This window comes from Chelonus insularis, unplaced genomic scaffold (assembly GCF_013357705.1).
Source record: "Chelonus insularis isolate UGA/USDA-ARS -01 unplaced genomic scaffold, ASM1335770v1 scaffold_362_pilon, whole genome shotgun sequence".
Lineage (NCBI taxonomy): Eukaryota > Metazoa > Arthropoda > Insecta > Hymenoptera > Braconidae > Chelonus > Chelonus insularis.
The window spans coordinates 1157279-1171179 of NW_023276793.1; the positions used below are offsets into that span (position 1 = coordinate 1157279).

General features: G+C 26.4%; 1 protein-coding gene across 2 annotated transcripts; it reads right to left on the bottom strand.

Annotated features, from left to right (window-relative positions):
* Positions 1-6716: 6716 nt before the first annotated feature.
* Dgk (diacyl glycerol kinase 1) lies at positions 6717-13439 on the bottom strand. 2 transcript variants are annotated; one of them, XM_035094361.1, is made up of 10 exons: positions 13229-13439; positions 12900-13061; positions 10762-10884; positions 10471-10520; positions 10315-10389; positions 10001-10238; positions 9724-9929; positions 7820-8897; positions 7522-7703; positions 6717-7052 (listed from the first exon to the last, which is right to left on the bottom strand). In XM_035094361.1, the coding sequence occupies exons 1-10, from the start codon at positions 13437-13439 to the stop codon at positions 6963-6965; spliced, it is 2415 nt and encodes an 804-aa protein (XP_034950252.1). In that variant the 3' UTR covers positions 6717-6962. The 2 variants fall into 2 exon arrangements, with proteins under 2 accessions (XP_034950252.1, XP_034950253.1); XM_035094362.1 differs by lacking the exons at positions 12900-13061; positions 13229-13439 and adding an exon at positions 11536-11767.
* Positions 13440-13901: the final 462 nt, after the last annotated feature.

Genomic DNA, 13901 nt, shown 5'->3' on the forward strand with positions numbered 1-13901 from the left:
TGATGAATATTAGCATGAAGTTATCAAGCACATCACTACATAGCGAAAAGAAACCTAATCAGTAACTATTGAATTAATTATGTTAAATTAATTGTTTTATTGATAAAAGGGTTCCTGCAAGGATATCACCACTTCACCTACCTAGAGATACGATGATCATGCTGATGATCAATTTCTTCTTGATGATCATGAAGCTCAAGTAGCTTTTCTTCACAGGAATAAATCGTGCAATGAATTTTCATGGAAACTATTGTGAAGCTCAGCATCAGAGACAAAGTGTCAAATAATTCTAGGTCCATAGAAGAGTCATTGTCTTTTGTCAGTTGGTAATGACTAATTTAGAATTGTTGGAGATCTAGAGTAGACTGAATGTCAACTGATTTTTTTTTCAAGAGAAATCCCCCTCTATGGAATCTGTTTCTGTATTAGTTGGCAATTATATTGTCTAGATAATTGCTGTCATCATGGGCAATTACCAGTGCGTCTGAAGAAGTAAGAAAATTGGATGGGGAAATTGTCATATAAGATTAATCATGTTATTGACATGTTGTTAGTGGTAACGACTTCCCCACTATGACTATATCTGCGATCGATGCCAGAGTCAAAAGACATCAGTTATTGTTAAGCTATCTTATCATTCACATCATTGGAGTAAAGTGAAAATTGTAGAGTTCTTCTGTGAAGATTTCTAGGAACTTTTCTGCAAATACCAAAAGTAATAAACATTTATCTCTGATTTATTTTTTATAGTAATAATTTTAATCTGATAATTAAGAATATTATAGATAAGTAAGAATAACATTACATTTTTTAAATGTCTAACTCTGATGAACAACTCTTTTGAAGATCAATTCTTCAATGATTATCTGTTGTAATCAATATGAGAGGCGATTAACTATGAATTCTAATAGGATATCATTCTTCTTGTAATAAAAATCTTGAATTTAGGAATATTCCTTCAGTCTCAGTTGGCGAAAATTCTCAGACTCGCCAAAGAAAACTTGTCAAAGAAGTCCTGGTTTACGGTAAGTCACCTAAAAGCCCTTGAGAAGAGTCAGGAGAGCTTTTATTCATGATAGTCAGGTCAGTCCAGGAAAGAACTTATTAGTAAAAGTCTCCATACATGGTGCTAGATCTAGGAGCTAACTCGCTTGCTAGATCTACTATTTAGTAAGCTATGTGAATGGTATCTTGGTTGGAGGTTGCTTATGATGATTGGCTATATCACGTGCTTAAGCCTTCAAACTAGTAAGCAGTTCTGGCTGGCAATTCAACAAAGCCATCAGTGATGTCACGATCCAACATCGTACCCATTCAAAGTTATCTTTAAGACTCTGAACAAGTGATTTATCTCAGAATCTAACACCACTTGCATGGGTCTTAAATGAGATAGAAGGAGCTGGGTATAATGATTAAAAGGATCATCTCGTCTAAAACAGGATGAATGGTTACATTAGTATACAGAGCTGCCTGCTTGTTTAAGAAGTTAAACAATCACAGAGCAGAGTTTTATCACGTGATATAACCAGTCATTCATCTGTACAAGGTGCTGATTGTTAAACTATCATAATTTTAATGAATTCATTAAATAAAGCGCTTTCCTTTTATCTAGACCTTTTGAATAAGCTCTTACAGGTCTTTATATCTTTATACTTAGCTAAACAAATCTACTTCAAATTTACCACCAATTTGTTTTACAATCAATTATTAATTTTCAGAAAGATTTCATTACAATTTCATTCTAATTTGAAATCTTTGAAATTTTTTTTAAAGAAAATATTAATCGATAGTATTTTAGTTGAAATCAAGAAAGAGATGTTTTATTCATAAAACAAAATTTTATTATTCTTAAATTATGATACACTGTACAGATTCTGAAATCTATAATTTTCTAATTGATGATGGAAAATGGCAGTAGTGCTCACAAGCAATATCGACTGAAAGATTGATGGCAGTTAAGTCGGCTAATCTGATTTAATATTAATATAATTTTGGCTAATATTTAACATAGATTTTCATTAATATACATATATATTTATTTATCATCATTCTATATTATTCAGAATAACGTCGATCATTTACTTCAATACACTACTTTTATATGCCACCATTGCCACTGATGTCTAGTTTTCATTTTCCCTCAAAATAAAATAATTTTATTTCTCTATAAATAATTAATAAATCTCTCTACAATAAATAGCAATTAATTTCATATTATTATTATTAATATTATTATTTCTTTTATTTTCTTTTAATAAGAATAATTTCATGCTCACATTTTTATTGATGAAATTTCACTATTTAATGTCAAATACTTAAGATTATTTTCCTTCTTTTGAATTAATGATACGTTAATTTATATAATAGAAAGCAGAAATAATTTATCCACATTTTATTTTTTACTTTAATAGTAAAGCATTTTCTCATTAATTAATTAATTAATCATATCATTACCACTTCTCAGACACACAATCACAATGACGGTTGCTATTTTTTTTTAGATCATATAGCAAAGCAAGATACATACAATGAAATGATTTTTTTTTTATACACAGTTGACAATTGGTATCAATATTTTTCTCCTCCCCTTTTGTAGATAAATAATTTATTAAAGCAAGTGTTGGAAGTTAGAGTAAAAATATTGATGTAAAATCAACTTGGTAATTAATATTAATTAATCATCATTTAGCACATTAAGATTCAATCTTGAAGATTAGTATTATTCGCTAAATTGAACAGTGTTAATAATGATTATTAAGCTCTCATTGATTAGTTAATAATTGTAATAATGTTGACAAGTCGTTTATTTATTTTATTAAAAATAATAAGCCATAGTTAAAATTAAAGTAAAAAGTGAGAATGAAAAATTTCTAAAAAAGATTAAAATAATTATATTATTAATCTTTTTTTTGTTTATTATTATATAATAAGATTCTTTAAGGTTTTAATTTTATATAATTACTATTTGGAAGCTATTTTGATAAAAAAGATCTGAACAAAGATTGAATAAATTAAATTAAGCCATTTTTGTTATAAATAAAAAAACTGCAAAAGTGAATCGTGAAAAATAGAAATTCTTGTGTATAATTAAGTGAATATTTTAATATCAAAGACACATGTAGATATTTATTGTTCTTTGTCTTTCGAAACAAATCAGTGATTAAATTGGCACTCATTCCGTTTAAGAGAGTAATTAACAATTGTAATTAACAATTCATGTCTTTTAAAAATCTCACATTATTTATGACTGTTTCAATTTGTTATAAACAATTTAAAATGTTATAATAAATTAAAAATAAGGTCTATAATCAATAATCTCATCAATCTGTAATAAAAATATAAATAAATTTTTAAATTGATGATTAATAATGACTTACAGTTCAATCGTTAATTAATAAATAAAAATTTTAACATTGATTTTTACACAAGTAAGAAATGTTTGATAAAAATTTTATAAATATTGTTAAAACTCGGAAGAAGACGATTTAAATAATATCTTATAAAAACATCCTTATTTATTTTGAGTATTTTTAATTAATTAATTAATTAACAGCCCTTAGTTTCACGTGTAGCACTGACTACTCTAGACTGCCTGGCTTTTTAATCATTCCTTATTTAATTTACTTAAAAAATTATACAAAATTATGCCATACACATTCTTCAATAACCGCATATTGTTTAAAATCATTTAAATTTATTATAAATAATGAGAAATAATTTCTATCTTATGCAAATAAATGTCAATAATGTTATTGGCACGTGAAATATTAGATACAATTTTTAATTAATCAACTAGAGCTTGATGATTAATTTAACAATCATTATTGAAACTTAATTTAAATAGAATTAAATAATAATTTAATTTATCAATATTTATTGAATCGGATTGACTGAACACTGAGAGCATTTCCAAATTGAAAATAATAAATATAAACTTCTAATAAGAATTGATTTAATTAATTCATTCATCGTGAATTAATATTACTATTTATTTCTGTAGATCAATTGTGTCAGTGTATTTTACACAAAATTAATTTAATCTTTAATAATAATTAATAAAATGTTAATTTTGATAGTACGCCAATTATTGATACTGTGTACATCCTTTTATACAAATATATATATTTATATAATTATTTTTATTACATTACATTGTTAATTAATCTCTCCTTTGCTATCCACGATTGAAAACCTCACCATAATAAGCGTAATATTTTGATTAATCTATAAATTATTACTAAATATTCTCTCATAACTTGAAATACTATAAACGAATAATTTATTATATAAATATAAAATGGTGTAATAATATTTGGTAAAATGAATTTGATTTTTATAAACAATTGAAACATTTAAATCGTAAACATCAATATTTTAATTACCTATATCCGGATATTAATACTTATTATAATTATTAAGTTAATTAAATTATAACAATAATATTAACAATAACAACTAATTAACACTAATAATTATAATTAACAAATTAAATAGTTTTTTTGTTTTTAAAGTTCTAAAATTTATTACTATTTTCAAACAATAATATAAATATATAGAATTATTAAAACTGTAGAATATATAATTGTACTATTCTTTTTTTTTTATAGTTTTCTTTTTATAACTCTCTTACTTACTCTGCAGTCAAATCATATTTTTAGTTTAAAATTTGTTGAATGTTATTTTTTGTATATTTATACGTTCGACCCAATTAAAAATGGTCCCTGTAAAGATTGATGATTCAAGAAATTCTTTTAATAGACATTATAGTCTAGTCAATTAAAGTCTGAAAATGTCATTCCTAGACCTTCTTTCGCTTTTTTACGACCTTTTAAAAAATCAATCTCAACCCTTAGCTTTTAAATGCCCTTTACGCCTAAACTATGAGAGATATGAATACATTGTATAGGACATTTTTGAAAGAAAATTAAATTTGTAACAACTTTTGTCGAATTAACTTAAGCCTGAAAATGTCATTTTAGACCTCTTTTTGGCCTTTTAAAATTTTTAATAAATTTATGTCAACGTTTAGCTTGTAAATGCCTTTAACGCCTTAACTATTAGAGATACGAACAAAATGTATTGAACATTTTTGAAAGAGAATTAAATTTTCTACAACTTTTGTTTGAACTTTTTTTTCATATTTTCTACCAGTTCGAAAATATACGCAAAAAAGTAGCTCTTTCTTATTTTTCAAAGTAATCAATATCTTCAATTTTTTTTTAATTATTTTTAAAAATTTCTCACAATTTCTACGACGATTTAATTAATTTATTTATTTTGGCCTTAATAACAGTCTTAGATCCAATTTGACTAGACTATTACGGAATCAAGAGAGCACACATTTCTCTTAATAAAGAAAATGAATATTATTTTATTCTATTATTATCATCATCATCATTATCATAATAATTATTTTTATATAACGATATTACTAATTATTTAAGCAGCTAATCGACAATAATCTCGTTAATTTTCATTTTTTTTTTTCGGACGGAAAATATTACGCATTGTTACCACTTAATAGATCTGGTGTTCATGAATGTTGAATTTATTTTGGCAAATCTATTTATATATTATAATATAAGCAATTTTTTTTTTTAACTACGTTTAGATAATATTTAAGAAGCAATTAAAATTTTTCTAGCATTATATGATAATATTATTCATTTATATTACATCTAATTATTTATTTTTTATATATAATATTTATATATATATATATATATTTTTTTTTAATAATTATAACTAGATAATTTCTTTAGCCATTATTAATTTCAAAAATCGTTTAACTTTTAATTGTTTAATAAAGTAATAAATAAGTCTTGTGAAAAATACTTTGAACATAAGAACAAGAGATTATAAAGCTGAAGGCACAAGATGACTTTTTTATTGCGTGCTATTAATTAAATAATAATAATAATTATTTTCCTTTAAATAAATATCAATTCTCGAGGTATTAAAATATTTAATATTTTTTTTAAAATTAATAGAAATTATTATCACGCAACAGAAAAGTCACTATGTACGTAATTTAATTGAGGAGTATCTTTTAAAATAATTATTATTAATATATTTAAATGATTTATTTTTTATAATAAATTATAAATAAAATTTTAAAAATATCTCGTCAAAATAAATTCGAATGAGATCATTGTAAATAATTTATTTATAATTTTTATTACGATAAAACATAAAATAATATATAAAACTAAAGTAAAAAATGATAACAATTGATAACAATTTGCACTAAATAACATTTAATTAATTCAGTAGTTCTAATATCCTTCACTATTACTCCTGAGTCTAGAAAGCTGAATTTACCATGACATAATCGATATTTATAGTTATAATCTCTTACTATAAATATCCATAGAGAAGCCAACTATCTAAAAAAAAACTTTACAATAAATTTTTATTTTATTTAATAAAATATTCCTTTTTTTTTTTTAAATAAAAAAAAAATATATCACAGTAACAAAAAGGATAAAAATATAAGTAAAAATACTCCTCAATGAAATTAATTCATTAGAATAACATTTCTTTATACAAATAATTAATTCAAATTTAATTAGATAAATTAAATTTCTAGTAATGTTGCATGTTCGCTGATATGCTTTTGATAAATGTATACAGATTACTTATTTATTTATTTATATTGTTCAAGTGAAAAAGAAAAAAATATAATAATAATAATAATAAATTACTTGAATATTTTTTCTTTCAATTGACTGTTATGTACATACTATTTGTTCACTTTAATATATTATAATTAATTGTAAGATGATAATATAAAAATTTTTTTTATGACATAATTTGTTATGAATGATCATTCAATCTATAGAAAGTCTGAGTATCAGTCATATCAACAAGTTTAAATGAGAGAGAGATTTTTTTTTTTGTTTTTTTGTAATAAATAATAAATTATATACAAAGTAAATTAATAAAATAATTGTGGAAGTTGTTCATCTTCGAAGAAATCGGAAGAATCCTCGACGTTTATCTGACGGTGGTGCCATCAGCATTGGTACTTGATTTTTGTGAGTGATGTGGATCTATTAATTACAATTAAAATTATATTAATTCATTATTATTTATTATTTTTATTTAAAAAATATTATTTTACGTTTCAAATCAATTTTTAATTATTTTCAAAACCTTCTTTTAATCTTTTTACCTTCCCAAGTGTATATTATCTTGTGCAAAGCTCAAAATTAAACTAACATTTAAATTTAGGGAATTTTTTTTTTTACATTTTTTTTATAATAAAATTATTTATACTCAAACTTCCTCAAAATCACATAACACATAATAATAAAATAAATAAATAAATAAATGCTGTTATAAATAATATTAAATATAAATCTTAAATTAATCCTAAAATCAATCAAGTAGTATAGTCAGATTTTAGTCAGCCATGCAATAAAACATTAAAGAAAATCTTCTAAAATATTTTTTTCATAGTTTCACATCATATTTCTTCTAAATCCTATTACTAACATAATAAATTACCCTTAAACTTACCGTACATGGTCCTTGCATCCATGGTTCACCATCAATTTGCATTGGAAATCGTTTTTTAGTGGTAATTGTAACACTACTACATTGCGCTAATCTTCTACCACTCGCCCTAAGTCCAGTCTTGACTTGACCCATATGTAAACAATTTTCTAAGCCAATCACTTCGATAAGATTATCTCCAATATCTAAAATAAATGATGATATTAAATATTTATGACAAAAATATCATTTATAAAATAATATACTCAACATCATTAGAATAGTAATGGATAAAAAAATGGTTGGAAATAATTTAAAATACCTTGAATAGCAACAGTAAGATCCACTGAATTGAAACTGCTTGTGCTTAATTCTTTATCTGGACGTTTCTTTCGTTTTCTTAATCGATGTCTTGCATGTTCACCCCAGAGATTAGATCCTCCATGAGTAAAAGGAATGTTGAGTAATGCAACACCTTGAAGTGATGGTCCATGTGCTAAATCTAACGGTGTACCATCACAAATTATTTCTAAATCTTCATGTAAATTTTTACAACTTGCTGCAAATTGTTCTGTTGTTGCATATTCAAAGTACCAAAGTTTATTTTTCATTCTACTATTAAATTTTTCTGGATTCTTTTCTCTTTCCAGATGAAATTTGACACAAATAGCTGCATCAACACCAACAGAAAAATAATTATTAATGATGTTATAAGGAATGCTATCTTGATTGGGTTTTTTTTCTTCCTTCTGGTCAATTACTTCAATTTGCCACCGATCCATCATTACTGGAGTTGATTTCTCGATTTTCTTAAGTATTTTATGGATGGCTTCACCTTCATATCCACCACCCCAACGTAAACAACGAGCTAAATCGTTACCAGTTCCTAAAGGGATCACTCCAACAGCCGGTTGCTTTTCAAACTGAACACGATCCATTGTTTCTAAAACCCATCCTACTGTACCATCACCCCCACAACAAATTACCCGAAAATTTTCCACGTCCTTAAACATTTGTAGACCCTGCATTGGTCCACCAGTAGCTAGATTGTGTACTTGACGTGGATTCAAAATATATTGAAATTTCCTCAACATTCTCTCGCCTTGTCTACCACCGGATTTGGGATTTATGAAGACTAAGAGTGGTATGGAACCCGGAACTGGTGTAATTTGGAAAGACATTGCTGGCTGGTGGCTCACGATGTTACTAGAGTGTAGGAAGGCACCGGAACCGATAGAAGATGTATCCTGGCCATATTTACTACCACGTTTACTATCTCGGGATAATGACCTCTGTCTATCAAGCACTATTGGACAAATTGCCGTTGGTGGAAGAATGTGGATTGCGTAATCTCCAAGATTACATTCCGTTTTTATTTGAGACACACATTTGTTGTGTACCTAAAAAAATTTAGTTTCATCAATATTTATTTTTTTTTCAACTTTAAGATTTTTTTTCCTACGATAATTATTATTATCTAGAATTACAACTCCACTTCAATTTTAATGCTAAAAATTATTTATAACATTCAGATCAATTTCTAAAAATTATAATTTAAAATAAAATTTTTAATGATCTAGGAGAGACAATGAATACTACTGACCATTCAAAATTAATCCAACAAATTTATTCACAATTAATCATTATCATTCTTCAACACTTCATGAATCGAATGACTGTTTAACAATTTTTAGCACGAAAACTCTGGCTGGAGTTCTACATTTCTAGGTAATGATCGAATTTATCTAATTGAAGGCATGAGTGAATGAAGGTGTTATTAAAAACATCAACTGGACTATAATTATATTTATTACATAGCAGTTTGTTAAACTAAAAATACTTGTATTGCGAATTGGTCAGATCTTCAATTTAAAGCTCCCTCTTAAAACAGTAGATTTCGAGCTAGCTTGCTTGTTAGATTCATGGCTACTATGAATGATATGTTGCTTGAAAGTTGATAAGGAGTGTTGTGAGTTCAGCTTCACATCTTCACACATTTTCAGTTCTGCATAAAAAATAGAACTGATCTTATCATCAAAACATTGCAACCTAGCAAGCAGCAAAGCTATCAATAATATCACGATCCTGCAGCACAGTTTGTAAGGCTACCTTTTGAGACTCTAAGGAAGTGATCTAGCTTGAAATCTAGCACCATGTGCAGGAGTCTTTAGTTACATGACACCTTCATCCACTTATGTCTTCAATTAATCAATTCCAAGACCTTACCGTGATTTGACACCATCGACAATGGAGTCCAGTGATTCCATTATAACATTTAATTGTCTTTCTACACTTAGAACATTTCCCATGGCAATTTCCTTCAACCCAATGATGCACCATCGTCTGTGAAGTCTTTTTACTCTTCACATAAGTAGCAATGCATGAAGCTGGTGCTCTTTGAACACACCTTTCATGTACAGTATACTTACAAACTATAATTAAAAATATATCATCAATACTTTAGAGTTTAAAAAGTAAAATAAAATATTATCTATTGACTCACAAACACAACAAAGTCCCTTTTTCCCAAGACCAACCAGCATATTGAGACACAGATTACAGTAAGCTGGTTTGCTAAAATGCTTCAACCTCCACAGATGATTTCCGTCTTCTTTGACATTGGAATCAAGACCTAAAAGAACTAAAAGTGGAATAGTTGTAAGCCCTCCTCTTTTCCATTCTTCTAAAGAAACTGTTCCATCTGCATCATAGTCGATTTCAATCATCATGTCTTGAAGTATCTTAAAAGGTAAATAGATAAGTTTTTTTTCTTCTTCTTCTTCTTCTTCTTCATGACTTTTATTTCTTTCTACTTACTGGCTTTAGTTCTGAAACATCCCATCCAAGATACTCTGCGACATTCATCATCTGATTTACAATACAATCCATTTCCTAGATGAACAGTATTTTCATGATAATAAATAGATAATATTTATTTCAAAAGTAGACTTATTGAATATTGATAATACTCACGTTGGTGTCAAGGACTCCATTTCCATCAGTGTCATAAAGTCTGAACATAACTAAAAAAAAAAAAAATTTATTTTATTGATTTAAATGAGTTTTATTAAATGTTTCACTAAAGATAAATGTTCCAAGTCATAAAATAGTAAAAGAATAGGTGGTCTTGGTAAGAATGAAATAAAAAATAGCTATTGATAGAATATATTTCAACGAAACACTTTAATTTAAATAATAAAAAAATTATTACAAACAATTGGAACATTTATTTTATTTAAAACTCTGAAATGATTGATTGCTTACACTCTAATTTATCTTCTGGTCTTCCAGCTTCAAGTAATGAAAGATAACACACGATGTCTTTCAAACTAACTTTCACCGAATGCACGTCAATGGTACTTTGTTTTCGTCCAAGATGTCTCATTTCTGTAATAAAAAAAAAGAAAAACTGTTAGTTTCGAATGAAATAAACTTCATATACAATTCAATTTAATACGTGATTTAATCTATTTTCAGATATGATGAAAATTCTGATGAAATTCAACCCAATAACTGGAAAAATGGAAATTAATAATAACAATAGATTTTAAAATAATAATATTTTAATTATTAATAAACTTTTTATATAGTTTATGATTAATAATTAAAAATAATATTTAATCAAATTCTAAATTGAAAATTCTATTTAATAAAAACCAGTAAGTAAAAATATATTTTAATTTAATAATATACTTTTTAAAATCACTTTAAAGGTAGATATTATTTTTAAAAGCTATGAATTATTTATTAATATATAAAAACATTAATAAATTAAATATTAAAACATCTTTTTGAATTTTTTTTTTACAGCACTTAGAAAGCTGATAAATGAAATAAAAATTATTCTTCATTAAATAAAGTTTCTGAAAAATAATTAAACATTTTTTATTTTTATTACTGAAGATGTTTAGCTACTAACAAAAATTTAAAAATGATGTCTCATGCTCGTCCATGATTTATTAAACTCTTATTCTTCATTGAGCACAATGACAAGATGATTAAATAATTTCCAATGAATAAATTCCTACTGGAGCTCACCATATTTACACATGAGAGTTAAATACGAAGACTTAAGCAAACAGAGTCCAACTAAAATGACCTATAAAGTTCACTGAAGTTCATGAAAGTGTAGACTACAAACTTGATATATTATGCAATTAACGAAACAGAATTGAAATGAATTCAAACAAGTATCATTGTAAGTAACAAAGTACTAAAAGATAAACAGTCTTTCTTGTTGGTTATATGAAAGTAATAATGAACCACACTTGTTGCTTAGCAAAGTCCTACTGAGCGTCACTAACTTTAAGTTCATATAATTTTTACACTCGTCTGCATTAAATATAATCTCAGTACCAATGACGTCACGTGATGACATGCGTCCAAATCTATTTTTAAATGCTCACGACACGTGCGTTTGTCTGCTGATTCAAATGACTTAAAGTTTTTCAACGTTATAATTTAATGTACTATTTGAATTAAAAGTCATATTATTTTAATCTTAGTATGGTTGATTGATTGTGAGGTAAATAAAAATCAATTTTTGGAAAATTGACAGCCACCAGACAACCCTGAAAATTTGACAGCAGTTAAAATAACTATCAGACTGTTTACCTCTAACTGATAAATATTTTCAATATTTTGGTGCTGTCAAAAACTATTTGAATCACTTCCTGGTATTTCTTTAGACTTATAAATAATTTTAGAATACTTTGTAGATTTTCCAGAACTATTTTTACCATTGGGTAACTTTTTTTTTCCAATTTTTTTATCAGAAAACTATTTTCTTGATTTATTAACAATAATCGTTAATAAATAATTAGATTTATAGGATCATTGAATTTTTTTTTCTATTAATTAGCAACAATATTGGAGTCTATCACATTTAAATAATTAATTGATACTAAAAATTAATGACTGTAAAAGTAATAAATATTTTAATGACTGATGATATTAATTTTTTTAATTCATTTCAAGAGTTAAAAGTATTTAATGACTTTAAGACAATAGTTAGTTAATCAAAGATGTAATTTAAAGATGTATGAGCAGCAGACTATTGGGTGGGGATGAATATCAATAGTTGCGGGGTGAAGAAAATGATGTGATCACATGTTGTGGGCAACAGTTAATTATAGATAATATTGACAAATACATAATTGATTAAATAAATCGTAAATTTTCAATGACTAAAATATTGAAAAACTTTGTTGCTCAAATGCTACTAATTGCTATCAAATTCTAAAAACTTCACTGTCCAACAATTCTGAGTCTTTAAAATGATCAAAAATTTCTCAGACAATTTAAAAATCATCAACATTAATAAAAGTATTAAATGAAAAAGAATTTTCCGAATATCCAGGAAGTGAATTCTTTTTATTATAATCAAAATTTAGTTCCTGCACCTTCTAGTCTTCCGTTATTAACCAGCAGTGAATTGTTAGACTTCCTCGATGAATTTCGTGACATCTGACTATGACTGGGGCTGCTATCAGTGCTCTTTTTTTCCAAGACATCATGGCAGCTGTATGACGTATGGGCGACAGTCAGCATGGGATGAACACTGCCTGAAATAAATTATTTTATAAGACCATACTCTCTCAAAGTCTTTAGACAGAATTGATAAAATACCATAAGAAATTTCTTTATGATGATGATCCTGTTCAAAAATTTTTGATCATTGGAATCATCAACACCTAAAGTATATTTCTAAATCCAAAATAATCCTTAATACCTGTTCTATTACGAGCAGAAGCCTCACTATCAGTTCTATGATGACCTAAAGCTTGAATTTTTTCCGTAAGTCCATGAATTTTGTCAGCGAGTGATGAACTTCCATGGCTTTCAGTGGAAGCCCCAGGGAGTCCAGTGCTATTGACATTGGTGCTTGATGTTGTATGAGATGTTATTGCTGCACATGCTGTTGTTGAAGACATAACAGCCATTTCCTTTAGACAAATAAAATAATATGATAATAAAATAGATAAAGTTGTAGTTTTATACACTGTAAAAAATAATTCCTGATGGACAAACCAGATTCGTTTGGCTCAAGTACTCCGTACGTTTGAATACAGCCAAATGCGCGAACTACTTGAGTCTACTGCGCTGTACGTTTGACAATTTTGTTTATTCCAAATGAAAGTTTCTTGAGTGAAGAGACTGATTAGTTAGAGCCAAGTCTATAGTTCTTGACACAATCGAAAAGATAATTTAATGTAACAAAAATAAAAATTAGTTTGAAGCCATTAATGCTTTTGAGATAATAATAGGTCTTATTCTTTATAACTTCACTTAAGTTTCACTTAAATTGAATTTTAGGTGATTAAAAGTATGTATTTTCAGTGGACTGAAAATTTTATTAAATGAAGTAAATTTTAATGTTGAAAGAAATATTTACTTAATTAACA

Bases quoted from the DNA above. Each gene is read 5' to 3' on its own strand.
- Dgk (XM_035094361.1), bottom strand. From the start codon at position 13,439: ATGGCTGTTATGTCTTCAACAACAGCATGTGCAGCAATAACATCTCAT. The intron at 10,521-10,761 runs GTAAGCAATCAA...TTTTTTTTTTAG, and splicing joins ACCAGAAGATAAATTAGAGT to TTATGTTCAGACTTTATGAC. The intron at 7,053-7,521 runs GTAAGTTTAAGG...TGTAATTAATAG, and splicing joins GGATGCAAGGACCATGTACG to ATCCACATCACTCACAAAAA.